This window comes from Cnephaeus nilssonii (assembly GCF_951640355.1).
Source record: "Cnephaeus nilssonii genome assembly, chromosome: 2".
In the NCBI taxonomy this organism is placed as follows: domain Eukaryota; kingdom Metazoa; phylum Chordata; class Mammalia; order Chiroptera; family Vespertilionidae; genus Cnephaeus; species Cnephaeus nilssonii.
Window position 1 is genome coordinate 14,069,619 of NC_137073.1, and position 25,521 is coordinate 14,095,139.

At 54.0% G+C, this 25,521-nt stretch overlaps 2 protein-coding genes across 6 annotated transcripts in view; one reads left to right on the forward strand and one right to left on the reverse strand.

Annotated features, from left to right (window-relative positions):
* The first annotated feature begins 59 nt into the window (after nucleotides 1-59).
* On the forward strand, nucleotides 60-14,322 carry TELO2 (telomere maintenance 2). The gene is made up of 21 exons (XM_079789966.1): nucleotides 60-301; nucleotides 1,023-1,358; nucleotides 2,009-2,286; nucleotides 3,755-3,823; nucleotides 4,113-4,260; nucleotides 4,602-4,704; nucleotides 4,945-5,013; nucleotides 5,136-5,277; nucleotides 5,360-5,496; nucleotides 6,008-6,087; nucleotides 6,308-6,409; nucleotides 7,508-7,596; nucleotides 7,806-7,897; nucleotides 8,175-8,291; nucleotides 8,405-8,476; nucleotides 9,591-9,755; nucleotides 10,463-10,554; nucleotides 11,206-11,305; nucleotides 11,485-11,549; nucleotides 11,809-11,924; nucleotides 13,243-14,322. The coding sequence occupies exons 2-21, from the start codon at nucleotides 1,024-1,026 to the stop codon at nucleotides 13,347-13,349; spliced, it is 2,478 nt and encodes an 825-aa protein (XP_079646092.1). The 5' UTR covers nucleotides 60-301; nucleotide 1,023; the 3' UTR covers nucleotides 13,350-14,322.
* A 50-nt stretch (nucleotides 14,323-14,372) lies between these two features.
* IFT140 (intraflagellar transport 140) overlaps nucleotides 14,373-25,521 on the reverse strand; it is a 92,242-nt gene continuing 81,093 nt past the window's right edge. For all 5 annotated transcript variants that reach the window (XM_079789920.1, XM_079789923.1, XM_079789919.1 and 2 more), the window contains exons 26-30: nucleotides 21,621-21,827; nucleotides 21,164-21,376; nucleotides 20,919-21,085; nucleotides 19,253-19,394; nucleotides 14,373-14,720 (exon numbers count right to left, since the gene is read on the reverse strand). In XM_079789920.1, the coding sequence (XP_079646046.1) occupies nucleotides 14,514-14,720; nucleotides 19,253-19,394; nucleotides 20,919-21,085; nucleotides 21,164-21,376; nucleotides 21,621-21,827 (936 nt within the window). In that variant the 3' untranslated portion in view covers nucleotides 14,373-14,513. The remainder of the gene's footprint in view (nucleotides 14,721-19,252; nucleotides 19,395-20,918; nucleotides 21,086-21,163; nucleotides 21,377-21,620; nucleotides 21,828-25,521) is intronic.

Below are 25,521 nucleotides of genomic sequence, written 5' to 3' on the forward strand. Positions count from 1 at the left end.
GCGCCGCGCCCCTTCTGGCTTCCGGGTTCCGCGGATTGGTCGGGGTCGGTCAGCTGACCCATAAGCTCAAAGAAGTTCAGCGGCAGCTCTGCCCGGGCCTGGGAGCTCGTGCTCCGCGGCCGCGCGATGGGAACCTGCGTAGCGCTGGGTCTCGGCGACCCCAGTGAATCGGCAGCGGGTCCACAGCGGCGGCGCGGGGTCTGAGCGCTGCGCGCCGCCCGAGACCCCTGCCCTCTGCGAGGCCCTCCTCCGGCCCGGAGACCCCTCCCACCCCACGAGGCCCTTCCCGTCACGCCACGAGGTGGGCTTCAGCCGCACGCTCGGTAGGGGGCATGGGATGGGCTGATCGCTGCGCTGTTAGCCCGCGTGCACACTGCGTCCCGCAGCCCTCGTAGACCCGGCTGGGTCGGGAGACACCAGGCTCTTGGGGACACTGTTAGGCCCCTAATACAGCTTTATCAAGAGGCTGGGTGCACTGATAACAGACTGGCGCCTACTTAATGGTACTTAGTCCTGCAGGGGCGCTCGACCAGAAATAAATACCACTCACAGACGGTGGTGGTTTCTAAAAAGGAAGACGAATGAAAGTCGGAAGTGCATTGATGGGTGCCTCTAGACCCGGTCTCCCAACCTCAGCACTGCTGACATTTGGTTTGGAGAATCCTCTCTTGTGGGGGCTGTCTTGTGTATGTGGAATGTTTACCAGCATCCCTGGCCCCTGCCATCTCCAGTTACTGGCATGTGTCCCTGGACGGGTTGACCTACTACTGTAGAGGGTGTCATAGAGGGCCTCAAGTCCTGAAAAGGACTCTTGGTGAAAACAGTGAAAGAGGTGGGAGGGAGAGGCTACTGCTGGGTGACAGTAGGGGTGAAGAGGAATGAGGTCCCCAGGAAGTTTACTTAATAAGAGGCCAGAGGGTGGGGGTGTCTGAGAGTGCGTGGGAGATGCTTCCTTCTCCAAGAATGGGTCCCATGTGGTTGCCCACGGCTCCATGCACTTTCATGTCCTTTCCTGTGAACAGGATGGATCCAGTGGTGTCTTCCGTCCGGCTCACTGTCCGGGAGGCTGTCCACACCCTTTCATCTTCTGAGGATGGTGGCTGCATCTTCTCCACTCTGGGGTCCCTGAAGCGTTATCTCGGAGAAACGGAGACCCCGGCCCTCCCTGGAGAGCAGGAGGAGTTTGCCAGGGTCCACTTTTCTGCCTTTCTCAGATGTCTTGTCAGCAAGCTGACCCCGGACTGGCTGGGGCTGCTGCCTAATGGCCAGTTGGAGGAGTTGTGGGCCAGCTTCTTCCTGGAGGGCCCAGCTGACCAAGCCTTCCTGGTGCTGATGGAGGCCCTTGAGGACACAGCTGGGTGAGTGGGGCTGGGTCTCATTACGGGGTGGCTTGTCCCATCCAAAGCATAAGCCTGGCCTGAAGGATTGCAAACCAATAACAGGGCACCTGCAAATTAAAACTGGTTTGTGCTCATCTCCGCAGCGAGGGGGTTTGAGTCCCTGCGGCTGAGGCCGTGGGTTAGCTCCAGACTGAAGTGTCGGGTGGCAGTGCATCGCCATCGCCCTCTCCTTCACCCTGTGGCTCCCAGCTTTGCAGTGAGGCACCCAGGTGCCCCAGCAAGCTCATGGGACCCCTCACTTGGGGTGGGTCCTAGATTCCACATCAGAGCACAGGACAGCCCTTGTGGGGATGCCTGGTTGGAAAGCGGGGTTGTTGAAGAAAGCAAGCACCATATGAAAAGCACTGCCAGGAGAGGGCGGTGGTGTCCAGTGTGACTCCAAGGTAGGAGGCTGCACTGGGCCCAGCAGGTGCTTGTGCCCCGCTGGTAATCTTAGCTACCTACTTAGTGAGATTTAAATACTCTTCTTTTCCATGTATGTGGAGGGAATAGGGCCAGTTAAGTTGTTGGGATTACCTGTTTAATGACGGCTGTTGCTACTCCCATCGGCCGAGGATGATGAGGATGAGGGGTTGGGGTTCTACCCGTCACACCTGCTCTTGGTTCAGTCCCAGTTTCCGTCTGATGAAGATGGCAAGGCTGCTGGCCCGGTTCCTGAAGGAGGGCAGGATGGCTGCTGTCATGGAGGGGCAGTGTCGGCAGCAGGCAGAGCTGGCCTTTCCTCTGCTCCAGGAGGCACTCCTCATCAGGGTGGTGGGCTTACCCGACCGCCTGGGCAACTGTCTGCAGCACGAGAACCTAGCTGAGTTCTTCCCTCAGAACTACTTTCCACTGCTCGGGGAGGAGGCCGTGCGGGTGCTGCAGGCGGTCGTGGACTCTCTCCGAGGTGAGGGCCCCCCCCAAGTGACCCTCTTCCAACCATTTTTTGGATCTGCCATCCCCTTCATCTCCCTGGCCTCTGGGCACTTTGGGTGGTGCTGTTGGTGGGTCAGACGTTGTCTCTTGTTTGGGGCGGTAATGAACCACATGCTGAAATTTTGCCCACTTCTTGGCTTGTTGACCTTGAAGGTGGAGCTGACTTTTTAAAAAATATATATTTTTATTGATTTCAGAGAGGAAGTAAGAGGGAGAGAGAGATAGAAACATCAGTGATGAGAGAGAATCATTGATCAGCTGCCTCCTGCACGCCCCCCACTGGGATCAAGCCCGCAACCTGGGCATGTGCCCTGGACCGGAATCGAACCTGGGACCCTTCAGTCTGCAGGCTGATGCTCTATCCACTGAGCCAAACCAGGACATGGAGCTGACTCTTGATTTCTTCAGTTCTTGGGTGGACATTGGTGAAGCCAGCCCGATGGGGCTGCTCACTGCTGGGCCCTTAGTCAGTGTCAATGGGAACATCTGGAAACTTCTTACTGTGACAAGGGCTCATCTGACGTGGCCGTTGACCAGGGGCTGCCTGTCCTTGTTAGCTTGAGTCTCTCAGTGTCTTCGTTACTGGTCATCTTGGCTGCCTGGAGGGGCACTGTGGGAGCGGGTTCTGGTTCACCCCTTCATCACAAAGTCTTTGAAGCGTCATTTGTGGGGTCAGGTGTCTCGCATGGGAGTGTCCAGCGCTCCAGCAGCTGAGGTTGTGGAGCTGGTGCCACGTCAGGTGCTGCTCAAGGCCCTTCACGCGTGTTGCTTCATGGAGTCCCAGGACTCAGCATCACTGTCTAGGGGGAGGGACCCACAGTGAGGTGAGACTTTTATTTTGCCAGGACTCTCAGCCCCACTGCTTTTTCTGGGTGATGCACTAGGATGTTCTGAAGGAACCCAGAATGTCTAGTCTACTTCACTGGCAGTGGCTGTGCAGGCGCCCCTCTCTAGATCACAAACTCCGAATTTCTATCGTTCCCACTGTGCGTGGGTCCTGCCTGAAACCTGGTCGGCTCCATCATCCTGGCTGATCTCGTGGAGCCGGTATCGCCCACCCTCCCCTGGTTCCTGTGTCCTTGTCTCCTCCCTTCCTCCCTGTGGGCGGCTCAGAGCCCTACCTGTGTCTATGAGTAGCTGACCGCCTTGGCCAGGCCTCTCTCAGTGCTTCTCCTGGTGCTACCATACTCGTCCCTACTTCGGAGGATCCTTGTGACAATTAAGTGGGCAGATATGTGTAACGGTTTTTAAACAGTTATTATTGCTGGCTCTTCAAGTTGGAACAATCCTTTACGATTATGGTTGGTTTAGAGCGAATGAGTTGGCATGTTTATAACACGGAGTCCGCCTGCCCAGGAATGAGGTCTGGCCCCACTGGTCAGGTATTGATAGCCTTACCTTAGCCCTCCTTTAAAATCTCCTTTTCCTTCCTGTCCTAGGCGGCTTAGACTGCTCTGTCTCCTTTGTGTCTCAGGTCGTGGGGAAAGCCTGTGTCTACGGGAGGCAGAGTGAGTGTTTCCTGTCTGGGGAGAAGCCACAGCATGTTCTGGCCCCCTCCCCTTTCCTCCTGGTGGCTGTCCTGGCCGAGGGGTGGGGGCACGCATGTTTCCCCGGCAGAGGGTAGGAGCATTGCTGTGTGTCTTGAAACAGCAGCAGTCCCCTTGCCTGGGCCTGGTCGTGGGTGGGCTGATGCCAGCTGTCCTGGGCTCCTTGGTGGGTGGGGGCTTGGCTATGCAACCAGTGGGCCTGTGGGCTGCAGATACTGGATGCCCCAGGGCCCTGTTGGCTTTCCCGCAGAGGAGATCCTGGGTGTGCTGGTGCCCAGGCTGACGGCACTCACCCAGGGCAGCTGCCTCTGGCAGCGGGTCTGCTGGCGCCTGGTGGAATGCGTGCCCGACCGGGCCATGGAGGCCGTGCTGACAGGGCTTGTGGAGACTGCCCCTGGGTAAGAAGCAAGGCACCCTTCCCACTGTAAATGCTTCTCTCCCAAGAAGGCAGAAGGTGGGGTCCAGGTGACACCTTACCTGCCATCCCTTTGTATGTAGTCAGTTCCTGGTCCTCCGTAGGGGAGGCTGGCACCCCTGCTCCAGGTGAGGTATTTAACCTTCGGTGCAGTCAGATGCATTGAGGTGCTGGGCTCTCCTGGTTCCCGTGTTTATCAGGAAGAGGGAGAATCAGGACCCACTTGGAGCTGAGACACTCCCCCGGGCTCCCTGGGGTTAGTGCAGAGCCCAGGATCCAGCCCAATATGTTAAAATTCCCTCCCCCCTCAACTGTGCCTCACAGGCCTCAAGTTCTCTCTCGACTGCTGGGGAACCTGGTTTTGAAGAGTAAGAAGGCCCGGTTTGTGATGACCCAGAAGCTTCTGTTCCTGCAGTACCGACACACGGTGAGAGGGCCACGAGGTGGGCTGCGGGCCGCCTCCGGCCCCAGAGAAATGACTGTGGCAGGTGTAGCTGGAACAGTGCTCGTCTCCGGGAAATGCCCTGTCCTTTAGCCCAGACCCGTTCCTGCTCCAGGACTCCTGCGCAGACACCCCTTGGATCCCTGGGCAACTCTGGCCATGCAGGCGGCAGGCGGGTGGTATCTGCCTGGCAGACAGCGATGAGATGCCCGGCTTCTTTTGCAGACGCCTGTGCTGCAGAGCCTGCTGGGGTACCTGGCCATGGACAGCCAACGGCGCCCACTCCTCGTCCAGGCAAGTCCTGTCTGGCCCTCAGTCCCTGCAGCGTCCCAGTGGGACGGGGAGGGAGCATCCTGCCCGGGCTGCAGGGGAGGCAGGGGGCTGTCTGACCAGGCCAGGGTTGTGCTGCCCACTAGGCGCTGAAGGAGCTCATGGAGACGTGGGGCAGCAGCAGCGCCATCCGCCACGCACCCCTGGCGCAGCAGTGCTATGTCAGCAAAGCCGTCCTAATCTGCTTGGCGCACCTGGGGGACGCTGAGCTCCAGGGCAGCCGCGACGGTGAGCAGGTGGCGCGGGCACCCTGTCCCCATTGCCCCCCTTTTCCACGGCACAGTCAGCGTGGATACGTTGGTTTTCCCAGAGTTGCTGGCCAGCCTAATGGCAGGAGTGAAGTGCCGCCTGGACAGCAGTTTACCTGCCGTGCGCCGCCTGGGCATGATCGTGGCCGAGGTGGCCAGTGCCCGGATCCACCCTGAGGGGCCTCCCCTGAAGTTCCAGGTGAGCGAGGGCTGTGCCCACGTGGTCTCCCCAAGCTGCTGTCGCTCCAGCCTCGATGTCACCTCACCTTCCTGGGTCTGTGCTCATGGAGCATCTCTCTGTTAGTGCGGACTCGGCCTTGGTGGCCCTCCTGAGGGTTCACAGCTTAGAGGGAGTGGAGGTATCGCCCCTCAGCTGTGCCCGAGCAGGTCCCCCAGGGGATCCGTGGGTGTTTAACTCTCAGGTCATCCTAGGCATCCCCTCCTCTCCATCCACTGAGCCCTCAGGGCATTGCCACGTGTACTGTGTCCTGGGGATTCTCATTCTCCGCTCCCTCAGGATGTGTGGGCCCTCTAGCCTTCAGTACACCCGGTGCTGCCCTCTGCAAGGTGGAGACGTAGACGGTTGCTCTTGGAAGGCTCTGGCTGTCAGAGGCTGGACTGGGGCTGCAGTGGGAGGGCCTTGGAGGGGCCCTGGCTCTGCTGCACCTGCCAGTTCCATCCCAGCTGACTCCAGATCTTTTCTGTTGCAGTATGAAAAGGATGAACTGAGCTGCGAGATGCTGGCCTTGGCCGCCCCGCAGCCTGCTGCTGACAGCCCCTCGGAGGCGGGGTGAGTTCTTCCCACCATGAGGTCTGGGCACGGTTAGCCGGGCGGGGCAGTTTCTGCACGCATGTTGGACTGTGTCTTGTCATCCTGGACCCACGTTGCTGAGACAGAAGCTGAGGAGACTAGGGTTGGGGTGGAAGGAGTGTTTCCTTGGGAAGCAGAGGTTCTGGGACCAGAAACTTGTGAGGTTGTCCCTGAAGAGTTCCTCCTTGTTTCCCAAAAGCTCACCCGTCACTCCAGTCGCTGCAGAGACCCCTGACAAGCAGACCTTAGAGGGTGGAGTCCCGCAGCTGCGGCCACAGGGCTCTGACTCTGAGCTTGACAGGTAGGACGGAGATCTTGGGGTGGGGGGGGCGGCGGAGGGAGAGGAGGGGAAGGCACTGAGGCCTGGGGCAACCCCGTGCTGGTGTCAGAGCCACGAGGTGAACTCAAGGAGTGATGGGCTTGTCTTGAAACCATGGGTCAGCCTACAGTGCCGTATTGGCTCTGAGCTCTCTCCAGTCTTTCGCTCAGTATGAGAACCAGCATGGAGGGCCTCAGCTTCACTGTAGCCTTACCCCATCAGTCGTTCTTGAAGCTTCAGGGACTGAGAGGTGAATTCTTATTTTTTATTATTTTATTTTATTTTATTATTATTATTATTTTTTAATATATTTTATTGATTTTTTACAGAGAGGAAGAGAGAGGGATAGAGAGTTAGAAACATCGATGAGAGAGAAACATCGATCAGCTGCCTCTTGCACACCCCCTACTGGGGATGTGCCCGCAACCAAGGTACATGCCCTTGACCGGAATCGAACCTGGGACCCTTGAGTCCGCAGGCCAACGCTCTGTCCACTTAGCCAAACCGGTTTCAGCTATTGTTTTATTTTTGTTAATCCTCACCCGAGGGTATTTTTTCATTGGATTTTAGGGAGAGTAGAAGAGAGAGGGAAAGAGAGAGAAACATTGATGTGAGAGAAACACATTGATTGGTTGCCTCCTACACAAGCCCCGACCAGGGCCCGGGATGGGGTGGAGCCTGCAACCAAGGTGCGTGCCCTTGGTCAGAATCAAACCCGGACCCCTTGGTCCACAGGCTTATGCTCTATCCACGGAGCCAAACCATCTAGGGCTATTTTTTATTTTTGAGAGAGAATGAGAAAAGAAGAGAGAGCGAGAACCATCAGTTTGTTTCTTCACTTATTTATGTACTCATTGGTTGCTTCTAATATGTGCCCTGACTGGGATCAAACCCACAACCTTGGCATGTCAGGATGTCGGGACGACGTTCTAACCAACTGGTCTACCTGGCCAGGGCCTGGGACTCGGGAGCGTGTCCTTTTTGTGGAGGTGCCCAGCCTCAGCTCTCAGGCACTCCCTCCTGCCTGCTTTCTGCTCCTGGGTGACCAGCAGGCGCCTCATGTCTGTGATTCCTCCACAGCGATGATGAGTTTGTCCCCTATGACATGTCGGGGGACCAAGAGCTGAAGAGTGGCAAGGTGCCCATGTACGTCCGGGACTGCGTGGAAGGTGGGCTCTCCACATGGCATGGGCCCCCGCTGAGTGCCCTGTGGCAGGGACCCAGCCCTGAGCAGCCCTGCCCTGGGATGGTTGGTCCATGGGACCTGTTCATGTTCTGGGGGTTCACCTGCCTTCTGCCCAGTGCCCAGACCCTGGCTGCTGGCTCTGCCGTGGTCAAGGTCAGGGCCAAGGAATGATGGAGGCCTGTTTGGGTTCAGCCCTGACCACGTCCGAGGACTGGGAGCGCTGGGAGGCAGCCCTGCGGGCCCTTGAGGGGCTGGTCTTCAGGAACCCGGCTGCCACTCGGGAGGTGAGCAGGTAGACGGGCTGGGCTGTCAGGGTCATGGGAGTGAGCAGTGTCCCGGGAGGAACGTGTGCCCTCAGGGAACCTGGTTTGGCTCGTGTTGTATGCCTTGTTGGCCCTCTGTCCCCTTAGGAGGCCTGGGTCGGGGGCCTCTTCTGGGATGGGAGGTGGAGAACAGAGTCCCAGGCTGTCGTAGATGTGTCCCTTCCATTGTAAAGAAAATGGAAGACTGTGGGGGCCTGGGGCAGGCCCGGGGGCTGAAGGCGCCCTGACCTGTTGGCAGGTGAGTGTGGAGCTCGCCCAGGTGCTCCTGCACCTGGAGGAGAAGACGAGCGTGGCGGGATTTGAGGGGCTGCGCCAGAGAGCCCTGGTGGCCGTCACCGTCACAGACCCGGCCCAGGTGAGTCCCACTGGCTGTGGGGTGCCAAGGTTGTGCCCCCCCAGCTAGTGTCTGTGTTGGGGCCCTACCTCTGGAGTTGTGATCCACCGCGACCTCTCATCTGCCTGGCTCAGGTGGCGGAGTATCTGACCTCACAGTTCTACGCCATCAACTACAGCCTCCGGCAGCGCATGGACATCCTGGACGTGAGTGCCCAGGGGCCCCTGTCCCACTTGTCAGGCCCAGGCTGCCCTCACGGGAGGGGCCAGGCCAGGGAGCTGGTGTTTGCCAAAATCTACGTGGGCAGAGCCAGACGCCTCCTGAGTAACTTCACTGGACCTGAGCCTGAGACCAGCATCTGTGTGATCAAGGAAGGGGTTCTCACACCTGCTGCAGTGTGGATGCGTTGGGAAGTAGTTTTGCTAAGTGAAATAAGCCAGGCACAACACAGATACTGTATGATTCCACATCCATGAGATCCTAAGGAGTAAAAATCTTAGACAAAGTAGATGGTGGGTGCTATGGGCTGAGGGAGGGTTGGGGAGTTAGTGTTTAATGGGGACAGAGGGTCATTTTGGGTGGAGGTGGATGATGGTGATGGTTGCACAGCAACGTGCATGTACTTAATGTCACTGAACTGTGTGCACTTAACACTGATTAAGATGCTACATGTTATTAGAGCAGCAGTCGCCAACCGGTGGTCCTTGAGATCCGAAAGGTTGGCGACCGCTGATGTAAAGCAAAGACTAAGACAACACAAAATATACACCATTTTACTGTTTACAACTCAGTGGCATGTGGTACATTTGCAGTGTTGTGTGCCTATCACATCTGTCTGCTTTCAGAAATTCTTGCATCACCCACAAGCACTTCCTCCCCTGTAACCACCAGTCCACTCCTGTTCTCTGTGGATTTGCCTGTTCTGGCTGCTTCCTATAAGGGAGGTCATACTTGCGGCCACCTAGGTCTGGCTTCTTCCACTCGTGTGTCTTCAGGGCCCACCCACATGTAGCCTTCATTACCTTTTCCTGTGAGGCAGCGGTCAGGACTGGATGAGCTTTGGGAAGAGACGTGGCCCTTGTGAGGGGAGTGAAGGCTCTGGCTGGTCTCCAGGGCGCATGCCCACCTCCTCCTCCTGTCCCCCACAAAGCGAAGTGATTCTGAGATACTTGGAACTGACTTTCTACGGGGTTCCCTGAAGCTCCCCCTCAAAGACGCAAGAGCTGCTGGTGCTAATGGGAAACTCGGTTGACCTTGAGCTAGAAAGTGTTATCCTTCCCCAGAGCGATGGCGGCTGCCCTGGGCCTCTCTCTCCTTTAGGTCCTGGCTCTGGCAGCCCAGGAGCTGTCTCGGCCTGGGCGCCGCGGGAGGACTTCCCAGTGTGGCTCCCCGGGCCCCACCTGCCCGCCCAGCTGCGCCGAGGCTCCCACCTGGCGGGCTGTGGTGGACGAGAGGATCAGAAGGAAGACCCGGCGATTTTCAAAGGTCAGCCAGGACTCGGGTCGGGTCCTCGTGGGTGGGGACTTTGGGCAGGCTGGAGGCCCGGTCTGCATGGATGGGGTGGCTCCAGTGCTGGTGTTCTCTGAAAGGAGAGTTTTGGGCACAAACTGAGTGACATGACATGCTGTAGGGCATCAAACTGAACTGGATTTAAGATATGAATGCAGAATTAGGTATGAAAAAAGGGCCCAAGAATTCTGTCAGCAGCAGATGGCCTGGTATGGGCTGTGTTGGAGATCTGACTAGGCTAGGCTGATCTTGCCCCCCAGGGACATTTGGCCACGTCTGGAGACATTTTTTTTTTTTAATATATTTTTTGTTGATTTCAGAGAGGAAGGGCGAGGGGAGAGAGAGATAGAAGCATCAATGATGAGAGAGAACCACTGATCGGCTGCCTCCTGCATGCTCCCTACTGGGGATCGAGCCTGCAACGCGGGCATGTGCTCTTCACTGGAATTGAACCCGGGACCCTTCAGTCCGCAGACCAATGCTCTATGCACTGAGCCAAACCAGCTGGAGCTGGAGACATTCTTCGTTGTCATGGGGTTGGGTGCTACTAGCATCCAGCCCGTAGAGCCCAGGGAGGCTGCGTACGCTCTCCTGGCACACAGGGCGGCCCCTCCATGAGAGGGTTCTGCACGGGGAGGGGAGGCCGTGCTCCACACCCATGTGGCTCCCTGTGTGTTTGGCAGGGCTCTTCCAGGCAGGGACTAGCTGGCAGCCCCAATGAATTCAACTCAGTGGCTGGCTACTTCTTCTTCCCCCTCATCCAGGGTTTTGACAGGTGAGTGGGAAGCCCGTGATTTGGGGAATGAGCCCTGGATACCTCTGAGGACAGGCGGCTTCCCAGGGTGGGGCCTGAGCTGGGGCTTAGGCAGCAGCAGGATCACGACTTTGGCTGTGGTTGCTCGGAGCTTAAAGTAAATGACGTGGCCAGGGCATTAGGTGTCACGTTTCCTGTCACAGATGTCGGGTTTGTGGTGGGGCCAGAGCCTTGCTGTGCTGCCTCGATGCTGCAAGTGCTCTGCCCACCCCTCCTTTGCCTCCTTGTCCAGCCTCAGCCTGAGGGGGCTAGAACGTCCCCTGGGCCACCACCACGCGTGGTGTGATACTCTGGGGATGGTGGGGAGGGCCAGGGACTGGAGCCCTTCCCTCAGGGACAGGGCTAGGCGGCTGCCTTTGCTGCAAGGCCGGGGCGGCCTTGCTTCCCTCAAGTGCACGGCCCCGCCTTCCTGACCCAGGCCGGGGCTTGTGCCCGGCAGCCTTGCGGGGTGACTGGGTGTCTGTCTGACACCTTCTCCATATGGCTCTGGGTGCGGCATGGGGATAGGCGGTGAGGAGCAGCATCCAGGGGGCAGGGATGTCCATTGGCCCAGGCGGTTGGGAAGTTGGCCGAGTGTCTGACCTGCGCCATTCACCTGATTCTGTGTTGCAGGCCTCTGGTGACCTTCGACCTTTTGGGAGATGACCAGTTGGTTCTCGGGAGACTGGCCCACACCTTAGGGGCCCTGATGTACCTGGCTGTGAATACCACGGTGAGCTGGGAGATGGCAGCTGATGGCCCCCACCTCGCGTAGATTGTGTGCCAGCAGTTTGTTCTTCCTGTGGCCCACACCTTGGCCCTAGGGACAGGAGTGTTTGGACCTGAGGAAAGTGTCCAAGGTGGGGACTGCTGGGTGCCAGGACTCATGCCCATTGGCCTCTGCTGTTTCAGGTGGCTGTGTCAATGGGCAAGGCTCTGCTGGAGTTCGTGTGGGCCCTTCGCTTCCATGGTGACGCGTGAGTGGCCAAGGGACTGAGGGCAGTGGCCCCACGTGGACAGGGGTGGGCTCTGAATCCTAGAAAGTGGAAATTGGGAGACTGAGGACGGCTCCTAGGTGTGGCTGTGAGGCAGCTTGGCCCTGCAGTAAGCAGGAAGGGGCTAGGCAGGGCCAGGCGTGCTTTGTTGCCCGCATGGCTGCTGTGCTCGGAGGAAAATCGGGGTCTTGAGGGCTAGCCTGTGGCTCCATTGGGGCTTAGCCCTCACCTTGCTCAGCAGCTACGTGCGCCGGGGCTTGCTGTCTGCCGTCTCCTCCGTCCTCCTCAGCGTCCCGGCTGAGCGGCTGCTGGAAGACCTACCGGATGAGCTGCTGGAAGCCCGGTCGTGGCTGGCAGGTGAGCTCGGGGCCCCAGGTGCAGTTGCAAGGTGGGCGGAGGCCAGTGCAGCCTGGAGGGTTCCAGCGGCTGTCGGGGTGCAGGGGACATCGTGGGGATTCCCAGAGCTGAACGAGCCCCTGTCCACGGCTGTGTGCGTGTGTCCCTCCTTGTCTGCACTACAAGTGTCCCCCAGTGTGGGGACTGGAACATGGCCATTGTTGGGGGTCACTTTGGGGAGTCCCGCAGGGTACCTGAGAGAAGGTGCCCTGATGTGGGAGATGGCATCAGTATTCATTCTGGAAAATTCTAACTCAGAAAGGTTATAAGACTCATAAAGTGAGCACTATGTACCCTCCCTAGATTCACTGATTATTAGTGTTTTGACATATTTGGCCCCATCCTCCTCACCTACATGTTCTTTTTAAGAAGTCTGTTGTGTACTTGTCTGGCAGGGGAGATACCATGATCACGAAGGTGGTTTTCCCAGGGTGAGGCTTACCCATTGCCTCCGGATGTGCTGACCCCTGTGATTTCCCCGAATGTGGGAAACGCGACTGCATAATTTGTGGCGGTGGGGTAAAAAAAAGAGAAGTCTGTTGTGACGAGTATAACCTCCCACCTGTAGCCAGCTGAGCCGGCCTCAGAGCGCCCCCCCCCCCACCACCCCAACTTCTACCCTCAGGGCACAGGGCTGGGACTGGACCATTTAATCTGTGGCCACACTTGAAGGCCCACTGATACGAGGACGGCCTTTTTCTTTCTGCCGGCTCCTGGGTCCGGCCCCGGGTCCCGAGCTGCCCTGCATCCCCAGCTCCTCCAGGCCACTGTCCCCAGTGTCCTCCATCCTGTTGGTCGGTGTGCAGAGCCCCTGTGTGGGTTTCTCTGATTATCTCATGTTACATGTCTGCACGGTTCTGGGCGGTGCCTGAGCTTTCTCGGGGTCTCGTGCTGCAGGCGTGTGGCATCCAGCGTCCCTCGTCCATTGTCTTGGGGGCAGGCTCCTTCCCTGGGGTGAGAGCTGCAACCTTGGAGTGGCTTTGTGGAGGGGTGTGTGTTTATCCTCCCAGCTGCCTCCCACCTGCTGGAGTCCCCAGCCTGGGAGGAGGGGAGCACTGCTGCTCAGGGACCCAGTGAAGGCCCTTGGTGGCATCTAAGGTGCTGCTCTCACCGGGGACCTCAGCAAAGGGTCTGGTGCCACGGGCCTGAAGCCCAGGGCAGCTGGCTCTGCCGGGCCCCTGCGGGGCCTCCTTCAGGAACTTAATGAAACACAACTGAAGAGGGCTGGCTGCTCAGCACCATGGAATGCTGTGCTCTGTGTGATTTCCCTCTCTGGCAGACGTGGCTGAGAAGGACCCGGATGAGGACTGCAGAATGCTGGCCGTGAAGGCACTGCTGCTGCTGGAGAAACTCAAAGACAAGCTCCTCCCACTGTCTCCCCCTTAGTCCCTGGGCACCATTCCCACTGGGAGGAGGGCCAGGAGGGCTGAGCACAGGCCCGAGGAGCCAGGCTGACGTGTGGACTTGGTGGTGCAGCCACTCGTGGGATGGGCCGTCCACCTGGTCCTGAGCGTGCAGGCAGGAAGGCCCCGCCTGTGCTGCTGTTGATAGCCCAGAAGGTCTGAGTGCTCAGCTAGAAGTCCACGCCAGGGCCTCTGGGTACTGCCCCAACGACAGCACCCTGAACTCGGGGGGGTGGGGGTGGGGGGGGGGGCTCCCAAGGAGCCGGCTCTGCAGGCAGCGGCAGGGGAGGAGGGGAGGGTGCTGCTGCTCGGCCTGGATGTGCTCCAGTGGGAGCTGCCAAGATCGGCAGAGCAGCGGGCTGCCGAGCCCCTGTGGGCTTCTTGGCATTGTGTCCTCAACCCCCCTCCTCACCTAAAGGCAGGTTATGTTAAAAAAACAACAACAAAGAAGAATAAAAAGGAGCTACAGGTGCTCAAACCCATGCTTTGGTTCTCATTGCTTGGACAGGGACCTCTGTGCCTACACAAGCCCTCTGCAGGGGAGACATGGAAACGTGGGGCGGAAAGGGGACACACGCCTCTGAGGAAATAAACTTTATTAGGAGAGCTTCAGTGGCCAGTGGGTGGAGCCCGGGGTCCCCCTCCCCTCAAGATGTCATGGTGCCAGCTCCTCCCTCACAATGGGAGCTGGTGCCAGGGCACAGACTGCCTGACAGAACCCACCCACTGGCCCACGCTCTGGTGTCTGCTCAGGATGGTCCTGTGGTCAGGAACTGTGTATCTTGCTGGAAACTGTTGGATGCATGTCAAGCAGCCTTCTTGGGTGCTGGGAGGAGGCACAGTGAATATACTAACATCTTCAGTTTGCGACGTTCTAGAAGTTTCTTTGGCTTCATAATCTGTGCTTGGAGAAGGCCACGGGAAAGAATGAACCAACTCCGTCAACAGTAAAGGGGCTAAACCAAAATTCCGAAGGACCAGAAACGTGGAAGGGATGGCTTCAAATTGCACACTTGCCTTGTAAGCAGGCCGCCTGAGCCCTGGGCCCTCCAGCTGTGTACTCCAACACAGAAGTTTTTAAAAAAGGCTCTTGCTGCTGTTGGTAACCAGGAAGTTCCAGAAGAGCTGTCGCAGCAGCAGCGGGCCCTCAGGGGTCGTTCTCGACCTCCTCCATCACCTCCTCGTCCACCTCCTTGGGGTCCTCCACACTGCTGTGGTGGATCCGCTCCGGCACGATGCGCGCCAGAGGGATGCCCAGGCCCTGGTGCACGGCGTCCACAGTCCGCTGGTTCACGTAGTAGGACACCTTGGCAGGGGGAAGCCGCCGCCGCATCTCCTCCAGGTACTTGTAGGCCTGCGTCATACAGAACAGCCATTACTGGGTTAGTTCACATCCGAACAAGGGCCCACGCCCTTCACTGCAATGGTTCCTTGAACTCCCGACCCCGGAGGTCAGAGGAAAGCTGTCCCTGCTTCTGGAGGGAGGGACTGGGTGCAATCTGCGACTTTGAGGCCTTTCCAAGGGCGGTGGTTTCTGGGGACAGCCCGCGCAGGCTCTGACGGCCGGCGCTGTAAGCTGTGATCAGCACGACCAGCTGAACAGGTACAGCCAGCTTCCTGGGAGCACTGAGCAAGCGGCCCATGTGTGTTCGGGGACCATGCTCTTTTAGGATCTGTAAGCACACCCAGGGAGACTTTGAAGGAAGGATGGGTTCACATCTCCATCTTTTTCATGTATGTTGGGGCATATGCAAGTCTGGCCAGTTTGGCTCAGTGAATAGGGCATCGGCCTGTGGACTGAGGGTCCCAGGTTCGATTCCGGTCAAGGGCACATGCCTGGGTTGCAGGCTTGATCCCCAGTAGGGGCCGTGCAGGAGGCAGCCGATCAATGATTCTCTCTCATCATTGATGTTTCTCTCTCTCTCTCTCTCCCTCTCCCTTCCTCTCTGAAATCAATAAAAATATATTAATTTTAAAAAAAGAAGTGCCTACACTGAGGAGAAGGGAAGGAAGCAGAGCTGATGAGGGAAGAACTAGGTGGTCAGAAAGGACCCAGCGGTGTAACTGCTTGGTCTCAGAGCTGATTTCTTTAATAAAGGGCAGGAGCAGAGTTTCTAGAAGGAAGACATGGTCACCAAAGACAGATGAAGGACAACAAAGAAACGTTACTAGACCCCTGACCCCTGAAGATGTCACTGTCCAACTGTCAGGACCTGACTCTCAACAGGTGGTGAGAACTGAGTGGGCGGGAGGAAAATGAAGTAAGAAGTTTGGGGGTGGGGGGACAGAGAGAAACATTTGATGTGAGAGAGACACATCGATTAGTTGCCTCCCACATGCAGCACGATTGGGGCTGGGGATGGGGGGGGGCAGAGGATGCAGTGGTCTGAGCATCTTCACAGTCCAGTTTTGTCTCTATTTCACTTTTTTCTCCTTGTCAAGATTAGATTTAGAGTTGTTTTCTCCCAACAAAAACATGAGTGAGTGGACATGGTGGGGGGCAAAGAGGAAATAAGTGCTCAGATCAGGAAATCCGGGTTTCGTGGTGCTGACCTTTCACACTGCGGGGAGCTGCTGCTGAATTCTGGAAATTTCCTGTGAATTCTGGAACCCTGAGCTTAATGAGGCTGGCATAGTTCACTAGCAATATTTCTGAAACTAACTTGACAATACTCCGTTTGTGAGACTAAGGAAGGGGAACCGAGAGATTTCTTGGGGTCACTGTAGTCTCACCAGAAAAACGATCTGCTAGTGAGCCGCGGTTTGCCGCTCTGTTGACTAATGAGTTTGCCGACCACTGCCTTAGGGAAAAACACTTAAAAAACATTTTAATAATGTACTAATGCCTTTAACCTGAAGTCAAAACTTCTGGGTAAGGGTAATGCCTTACGCAGTGGTCGGCAAACTCATTAGTCAACAGAGCCGCAGTTTGCTGACCACTGTGCTAGTTAATGCAGCCGGTGGTTGAAGGAGATGTTGCAGGCAGGGCAAAATCTATATGACACCCTTTGGAATACAAAGGAAAAATGCATCCAGGAATAATTGTTATGTTGGCTATCAGAGGATTATGATGGAAAAGAATGAGGAGAAAAGCTTCCGGTAATGGCAGAGTAATTCATGTTAGACCAACCTTCCCACACACAAAAATAACTTAAAGGACCCTGGGGAACAACCTTGGGCAGGAAGACGAGGGAATTGACAGGTGGAAGACAGAGGAGCAGGAGACGAGTTTCCATCTAATTGTAACTTTTACCACATGGGAGGCCCCAGCCAGGGCTCCTGTGAGAAGCTAAAAGGCACATAGAAACCCATACCCTTACTGGCTTAAAAACCAACATCAGAATTGGGTCAAGCCTAACAGCTGGAATGTGAGGAAATGCTGGAAAGAGGGTCATTGAGGGGGAGCTCACATTCTGAGTGTGAACTCCACCCGGATCTCTGGCGGACTCTGCACTCTGAGTGGTGGGGACAGGGGCAGACTTCAAGGAGCCGGACCAAAGCTAAAGTATTGAGCAGAGATTCCAGCAGCTGCCCGACGCGGGGGAGAGTTTAGACTCTGAGTTGAGCAAAGATGATTACAGAAAGGAAGGGAGGGAGGGAGGGGAAAGAAACAAACAGTAATATTCTTTGGAGGAACATAATGGAATCCAGATGATGTCTACGGACATCATCATCAAACTGCTGAGAACAAAATATAAAAAGAAAATCAGAGGGAGTGAGGAAGGGGGAGAGACAAAGCGAGCACGCATGCTCCAGACCTGCCGAGGGTCCTTCTGAGTCTTTATCTGAATAGTGACCAGCGCATGTGCGTGAGGAAAGCACCGAGGCCGGAAAGGAGCAGGGGACAGTCCCGGGGACTGAGCACAGGGGCCAGCAGTGCACACTCCGCCAGCCAGGGGGGGAGGCCTGCCAACACCGGGCACCGAGTTCTCCGAAGGGCACCGCCTTGGTGATGCGATGAAATCGGCCCTAGACTCACAGCTGGCAGATCATGTGTCTGATCAAGGAAATGGATCTAGAACTTATAAAGACCACAATCAACAATGAGACAAACACCCAAATAAAATGATCTGAACAGTCACAGGAGGAGGTGTGCAGACAGCCGGTGAGTCACTTAGTCATGAAGAAAATGTATCTAGAACTTATAAAGACCACAATCAACAATGAGACAAACACCCAAATGAAATGATCTGAACAGTCACAGGAGGAGGTGTGCAGACAGCTGGTGAGTCACTTAGTCATGAAGAAAGTGGACATTAAAACCAAAATGAGATTCCACCACCCACCCACCAGGATGGCGGAAATAACAGAGGCTGATCATACCAAATGTTGGTGAAGATGAGGAAACACGCTAGTGTGGGTTGTGAGCTAAATTTGTTATTTGCGTGGAACATCATTCTTATTTGTAAAAACGACTGAAAGATAAACTGTGGCTGTTCAGACTTGTTATGTGGCAGATATTTTTTTAAAAATGAACCAAGTGAAACTGTCACTTTAAGGAAAATAGTAACTGACAGTGTTTTTGCCAAGGATAAAATGTGAGTTTTCAAACGAAGTTAGAATCTCAGGCCACCACGAGATGGAGATTTTTCACAATACTTCAAGACTTTTCTGATGAGATTGGTGGTGATATCAGCAAATGAGAATTTAAAAATATGTATAATGAAATGTGTTGACATTTGTCTAACTCAGTGAGCCAATATTTTGCAAATGACCAACATGATTTTACAAAAATCATGTTGGTCATTTGCAAAATATTTGAAGTTATTTCAAAATACACCTACATGATTATCATGTACATCTACATGATTTTACAAAATCATGTAGGCGTACAAGATCCAAGATAAACCCATGGGCCGATGCCGCAGAGCACAAGATGTACAGCGGTAGGGCTTCCGTTTCTCCCTGCAACTAACTGTTAGGAAACAGCACTCGTTGGTGTAGTGTCAAAGAGGATCTACAAATACCCGAGAAGGCGATTAAATACCCCTCCCAGTTAATATTGGTGGATATAATTCACATAAAGTGGGTGCTCATAGCTTTCCTAGAGCAAAAGGGTCCAAAATGTTTGAGAACCACTCTGTTAAACTGAATTATCAGAACCTTCCACAAAGAAACCTCCAGACCAGGTAGGTTCACGTACGCATTCTATCTAACAGGTAAGGAAGAAATGACACAAGTCTTCCATAAACTCCTTCAGAAGGTACAGGAGATGGGCCTGGTTCCTTGTTCAATAAGACTAGAATAACCCTGATACGAACCATGAAAAAGAAAATACAGTTCGGTAGTTTCTTGGAAAGTTAAACATACACTTACCCTATGACCCAGCAATTCAACACCCAGGTGTCTACGTAAGTGTTAGCAATCTAAGGGGTGGAGGGGCAGGAGGTCCGAACCTCTCAAATTGGCTCAAAAAATACCCATTTCGTGTATACAATAGAAATGTAAAGGTATACATCCAGAATGAATAAAGAAATATGGCAAAATGTTAAAAACTGATGATCTGGTAAAGGAACTACTCTTGGGTTCTATTATTCTTATAACTTCTTAGTTTGAAGTTATTTCAAAATAAAAAAGGCTAGCCCGGTTGATGTGGCGCAATAGAGGTCGCAGATGCCCGGTCAAGGCACATGCCTGGGTTGCAGGCTCGATCCCCAATGTGGGCGTGCAGGAGGCAGCCAAACAATGATTCTCATCATTGATGTTTTCATCTCTCTCTCCCTCTCCCTTCCTCTCTGAACTCAATAAAAAATATATTTTTTTAAAAGGCTAAAATAAATTTAAAAATAAAATAAAATAAAACAGGAGCGGTGCCTCCATGGCGAGCTCCCTACTCCTGCAGGCTGAGAGTGGGAAGCTGAGCCGTCCGTCATCCTGAACCCTCACCATCTGGAACTCCTCCATCTGCAGGTAGTGCTCCACCAGGAAGCCATAAACGTCCCCGATGCGAATGGTGCTGTCCAGGTCTGGCTCCTCCAGGAGCAGCTCGCACTGCTTGACTGACTCCTTGGGGTCCTCGCTGTACGTCCTGCCGAGAGCAGAGACAGCCTGAGCCCGAGCCCAGGACACGGACTGGCTGTCAGAGGTCAGAGCGGGCCCTCTGCCCCAAAAGGAGATCACAGGAACCAGGGACAAATCTTTTGTGAAGGTAATTCTTGTGAATTAAAATAACTAAGGAGTTCATTCATAAATTCACTCATTCACTTAACAAAAACTTACTGACTGCTCAGAGTGCCAGTATTGTGCTTCAGCAAAGAGTTGTCAATCCTAGTCCCTGCCCAGGAAACAGTCTACAGAGGGGCAGTGTGATGCGGGGGGTGGGGGCCCGGGGGGCTGAGGAGGTTGGGCAGGGGTTGGCATGAACAAAGGCCTGTGCAGTGACACGTTTGTGGTTTGTGGAAGAGCAGCAAGTGGCATGTGAGTGAGGACAGAACCAGGAGGGCCTCATGAGCTTCCGGAGCAGGACTTGGCTCAGGGCGTGGCTGGAGCCTCTAGGGCAGGGGTGGGGAACGTCCAGCCCTCGGGCCGTATAAGGCCCATGAAATCATTGGGTCTGGCCTGCCTAGGCATTAGGGGTGAGTTAATTAATTGTTTGACCAAATATAGCAGGCTAATTTTTTTAAGTTGATAATTTTGTATGGCCTGCGAATGATGTTATAAACATCCAAATGGCCCTTGGCAAAAAAAATGTTCCCCACCTTTGCTCTAGGGGCTCAGCTCCCACTTCAGTAGGACCAGCTGGCCCGTTCCTGTCGAGCCCCGACTTGGCCACCCCAGGCAGGCCGCCCTCTGGCCCTCACGAGTCCCCCCACTCCGTCCACAATGTCCTGTCCTGTGGCTGCACAGGCCTTGCTGCCCAGTCCCCCCTTCTCCCTCCTGTATCTCAGACTCAGCAGATATTCCAGAACTTACGCATCCGAGTGAGGGGTGCCCCTAAAAGAGCCCCACTTCGCACAGCAGTGTTCAAAATATGTTTGGAACTCTTTCAAAGGCCTGTTCTCAGATAAGGAAAATGCTTTCATTGGTTTAGACAGAAGCTGAGCTGCTGCTTACACAGTGGGCTCTTGGAAAAGCTGGATGAGTTGCCAATAGAAACTGGTGTCATGTACAAATCCAGATTTGTGGTCTCTCCTAATTACAGAGAAAATGTGCTGCCCGAGCCTCCTTCCCACAGGCTCTGAGCCGCCTCCGTGGGGGGAAGCATAGGTTTGATCACCACAGTCCCTGCCACCCGGGGTACAATAGCCCCTCTCATAGAATACCCTGCCCGCCCCCGCCCACAGATTGGTCTCTGGTTGTTTCTTGAACAATCTTTCCAAGCACGTACCCAGGCTCTAAGGGGACCCCCAAGAGGAGCTCAGACATGTTCCTGTCTAGGTGTCCAGGAAGTTCCTTTGAAGAATGTTCCCTGGAAATTGAACCTGGGTCTGGTCCCTGGCAGTGAGGGGGAGCCGGGGAGTCATGAAGCATGAGCAGGAGCCTGGGGGGCTTCTCAGGGCTTTCCTGGGGCCCAAGGTGCAGTGCCCGCCTCCCAGCCTCCTCAGGAACGCACCTGCGGGCCTGAATGAACCGCTTCACCAGCGTCATCTTGCTCTGAAGCTGCGCCAGCTTGGTCTCCTGGTCCAGGGGGCTCTTGGTCTTGGCCTTGGACAAGCACTTGTAGGCCTCAGTGAGCGCTCCGTGGGCCTTGTCATAGTTCTGGTATTCATTGATCTCCACCTGAGCAGACAAGACTATCAGGACCCAGGGGCCAAGGACCCCCCCCGAGAGCCCCCAGCCTGCGAGCAGGGGCTGTACCTGGGCACAGGCATCATAAAAACTCGCCAGCAGGTCCAAGGCCCGCCCCTTGGTGTAGAAGCTGATGATGGTCTTCATGGTCTCCGGCTCCTTCCGCCAGTCCAGGGACTGGAGGTAGTTGGCTGCCATGATGTAGTTTTCCTTTTGCCTCGAGACACCCGCGAAGAACACAATTTTCTCCGTATCCCCAGACTTGAGCAGTGCTCTCATGGCCTAGGAGGAGAAGGAGCCAGGGTGAGGCTGGGAGCTCGGAGCATGGCCTGTCACCCCCGCTACAGCAGGCGCCTGCTGGGTCCATGCCAGGCACAAGCTCAGGGCTCCTGGTTCCCTCAGGCACCCTTTAGAACCCGGGCTGGGAAAGCTCACCCCATTGGGTTAAACTCAGGACCAAAGGGAAACCGTGCCTTTGGCACGCGCTCCTGACGGACAGTGAGTGTGACCACCCCGGCCTGCTCACCTTGAGCTTGTTCCCGGCCTGCGTGTACTTCTTGGTCGCCAGGTGGTAGTTGCCCTGGCGCATGCAGCAGTTGGCAATCTGCTCCAGCAGCTCGCGCCGCGACTCTTCTGACAGGTCGGCGCAGTCCTTGGACACGGTCATCTTTTCGGCCATCTCCTCGGTGATGGTCATGTTCTGCTCCAGGCAAAGCTGCAGGGCTTCCTGATACTGGGAAGGGGCCACAGACACTGAGGCGGGCAGTCACCCTCCCACCCACCACCTCCGCAGGGGAAGCCGGGGCCAGGCTCAGTGGTGGCATTTCACTGTCTCTCATGCTACTAACATTCTGGAATGCAACGAAGGAAATGTGGAGCTCAAAAGAATCTTATATTTGTTGTGGGAGAAAAAGGAAACCAGAAATTTTCTTCTAGAATTCTTTTGAAATTTTTAAATTGAGGAGTTTAGTTAATTAAATGTCTTTAAAATTTAAGAAAACATTTATATTTTTCATAGGAATATGTCCTGGGGGAAAAAGAATTGTGTCTTGGAGATGATTCCACCTCAGTATACAAGGAACCTCACCTCCTTTTGACAGCTGTGTAGTACTCCACTCTACTGAGAACCACAGCTAATTTAGCTCGTCCTGCTGACAAACAGGAGTGGGTTATCTTTTGCTGCTACAGCCCTGTGCTTATGCCACTCTCACGTGTATAAATGTGTTGTTGGGATAACTTCCGAGGACAGGATGTGCTGGGTCAAGGGGATGTAATTTTACTTGTGACAGGCCTGCTTGGGCTCCCACCCACAGCCTGAGTACATTTGTTTCCCATGACAATCTAGTGGGCTTTCCGACCTTTTTACCTTTACCAGCCTAATTCATGAGAGATGGAATCTCCTTGAGTTTTGAGCTTATTATGAGTGATACTGAGTATCCATCCATATTCTTTGTTCTTTCCCTTTGAGTTTTTGGTAACTTTCTTGTAGATTTATACAAACTCTATACATGTGAAGAAAATTAGCTTTTAGGTAGAATACGTTTTCCTCCATTTTATTATTTATCTTTGCTTTTTATAGTGTTTTCTCCATGTGCTATTTTCAAATTTGGTCAAATTGATCAGTCCTCTCTACTATGGCTTTGGGTTTAAATCGTAGAGAATGCCTTCCCTCCTTTAAGACCACATGACATCTATAGCTTCTGGTGGAACTACTGCTATTTCACTGACAAGCTTACACCTTCTACCCACCAGGAATTTACTCGGATGTAGGACATGAGTAGGATTTAACTTTGTTTCTCCCAGAGGTTACCTGGTTGTATCAGCCCCATTACTGAACAGATCATCTTGTCTCCACGGTTGTGAATGCTCCTGCATCTCATACTCAACATGCATACATATACGGCTCTACTTCTAGATTTCTAATATTTTCCGCTGATCAAGAACCGACCCCAATTATTCTAGCTTTGATATACTTTAAGGTCTGGGAAGTTTAATGACCTCTTATTCGTCTTCTTTTCCAGACTTCCCCTGGCTATTCCAGTTTATCTGTTTTCACTGTGAAACGATAGAGCCCACTTATCCAGCTGCAGACAGCCGGTGGTGTTCTTCTCTTAATTCTCAGGTTAAGAGTGGGACTGCCTTAGGAAGGATCAGATGTACATCTGTTGGGTCTTTCTAACCAAGAACACGATAGGTGCCTTTTCACTTGTTCAAAAATGTCTTCATCACTCAGTAGTGAGCCACAAAACTGCATAATTCTGGCTGCAGAAAGATCTTCTATTTATTTTAATGGTATAAATGTATTTTTATTGATTTCAGAGAGGAAGGGAGAGGGGGAGAGAGAGATAGAAACACAATGATGAGAGAGAACCATTGATCGGCTGCCTCCTGCACGCCCCCCACTGGGGATGGAGCCCGAAATCTGGGCATGTGCCCTGACAGGGAATCGAACTGTGAGCTCCTGGTTCATAGGTCAACGCTCAACCACTGAGCCACGCCAGCCGGGCAGAAGAAAGATCTTTTAAGTGGATAGGCATGCCCTGGCCAGGTAGTTCAGTTGGTTAGAGTGTCGTCCATATATGCTAAGGTTGCAGGTTCAATCCTTAGCCAGGGCACATATAAAATCAACCAATGAATTCATGAATGGGTGAAACAACAAATCACTATTTCTCTCTCTCTTTCTCCCCCTTCCTTTCTCTTTCTCTCTAAAATCAATTTAAAAAAATGGATAGGCTAGCCTAGTCGGCATGTCTCAGTGGCTGAGCGCTGACCTATGAACCAGGAGGTCACAATTTGATTCCTGGTCAGGGCACATGCCCGGGTTGCGGGCTTGATCCCCAATTGGGGGCATGCAGGAGGCAGCCAATCAGTGATTCTCCCTCATCATTGATGTTTCTATCTCTCCCTTCCTCTCTGAAATCAATAAAAATTATAAAAATAAATAAAAAATAGAGAAACCAAGATGGCGGCATAGGTAAACACCTGAAATTGCTGCCTCGCACAACAATTTCAAAACTACAACTAAAAGACAAAATGGACATCATCCAGAACCACAGGCAGACAGGCTGAGTGGAAATTCTACAACTAGAAGGGAAGAGAAAAGCACACTGAGACTCAGAGGAGCTGCGGAAGTAAAGCGCAGAGGTACAGAGTGCGGAAAAGGCTGGCAACTGAGGATGCGGTTGTCTTTCTCAGTTGGGAGGGAGACACAAGCTCCCGACTGCTCTGAACTCCAGTTCCGCACGAGACTCTGGGGACCCAGACTCATACGGGGAGAAACTGGACTGTCTGGCATCGGGTGGAACTCAAGGGCAGCTTTCTCTCAGAGGTGCTTGCAGCGATTACCAAGGGACACTGAGACCTGGGGGCCTCTTAGGGCAGGGCTGAGGATCAGCCATAGCTGTTTGCTCTGCCCTGTGGATTCCCTGAGACCCCGCCCCACCCAAGCTGTGCGCAGAGGCTTTTGCATATGAATTGCCTGGCCTTTTGCAATCTAAAATTACCTAACAAACTGAAACTGGGTCAGAGAGACCCAGAACATCCAAAAGAAGGCCCAAGGCCCCACAGCAGCTTGCATTGCCTCACAGCTGGGCCTCATCTGGGCACCTCCAAACAAAGAAGAGGAATCTGCAGATCTCTCCATAGCTCCTGCTGGGTGGCCTCAGGCAGAGGCTAAATTAGCACCTCCTTAGAGATCCAAGAGCCAGTGTACCCAGTGGTCAGAGTGGGGCCATCCTGATTACAACTCCTCAAACCCATAAGGAACACACTCAGGGGGCAGACTAAGTGAGCACCAAAGCCCCACTGAAGCAAGTCTTGCCCCATAAGGGTGTCTCCAGCACAGAAGTTCTCCCAACGTAGACACAGCTGATTCTCACAGCCAATTGGCCTGGAGATCAATTCTTCCCAGTGATACCAATAACAATCAAGGCTTAACTACAATAAGACTGTGCACACAGCCCACAAAGGGGTGCACCAAGAGTGTCCACCTCAGGTAACTGGGGAGGCTGAGCCACGGGGCCCTATAGGACACCTAGCACACAAAGCCACTCTATCAACACAGGGAAGCAGCCAAAATGCGGAGACAAAGAAACAGGTCACAAATGACAGAAATGGAGAAAAGCAAACGACTGGATATAGAGTTCAAAACCACGGTTATAAGGTTTTTCAAGAATTTTCTAGAAACTGCTGATAAATTTAGTGAGACCCTTGAGGATATGAAAAAGGACCAATTAGAAATTAAGCATACACTGACTGAAATAAAGAATAATATACAGGGATCCAACAGCAGACCAGAGGATCGCAAGAATCAAGTCAAAGATTTGAAATACAAAGAAGCAAAAAACACCCAACCAGAAAAGCAAAAAGAAAAAAGAATCCAAAAATATGAAGATAGTGTAAGGAGCCTCTGGGACAACTTCAAGCGT

What these genes read in the sequence shown, in the direction of transcription:
- TELO2 (XM_079789966.1), top strand. Translation starts at nt 1,024, where the DNA reads ATGGATCCAGTGGTGTCTTCCGTCCGGCTCACTGTCCGGGAGGCTGTC. An exon ending in GGTCGTGGACTCTCTCCGAG is followed by an intron (nt 2,287 to 3,754) that starts GTGAGGGCCCCC and finishes TTCCTGTCCTAG; the next exon opens with GCGGCTTAGACTGCTCTGTC. An exon ending in AGCCCGGTCGTGGCTGGCAG is followed by an intron (nt 11,925 to 13,242) that starts GTGAGCTCGGGG and finishes CCTCTCTGGCAG; the next exon opens with ACGTGGCTGAGAAGGACCCG.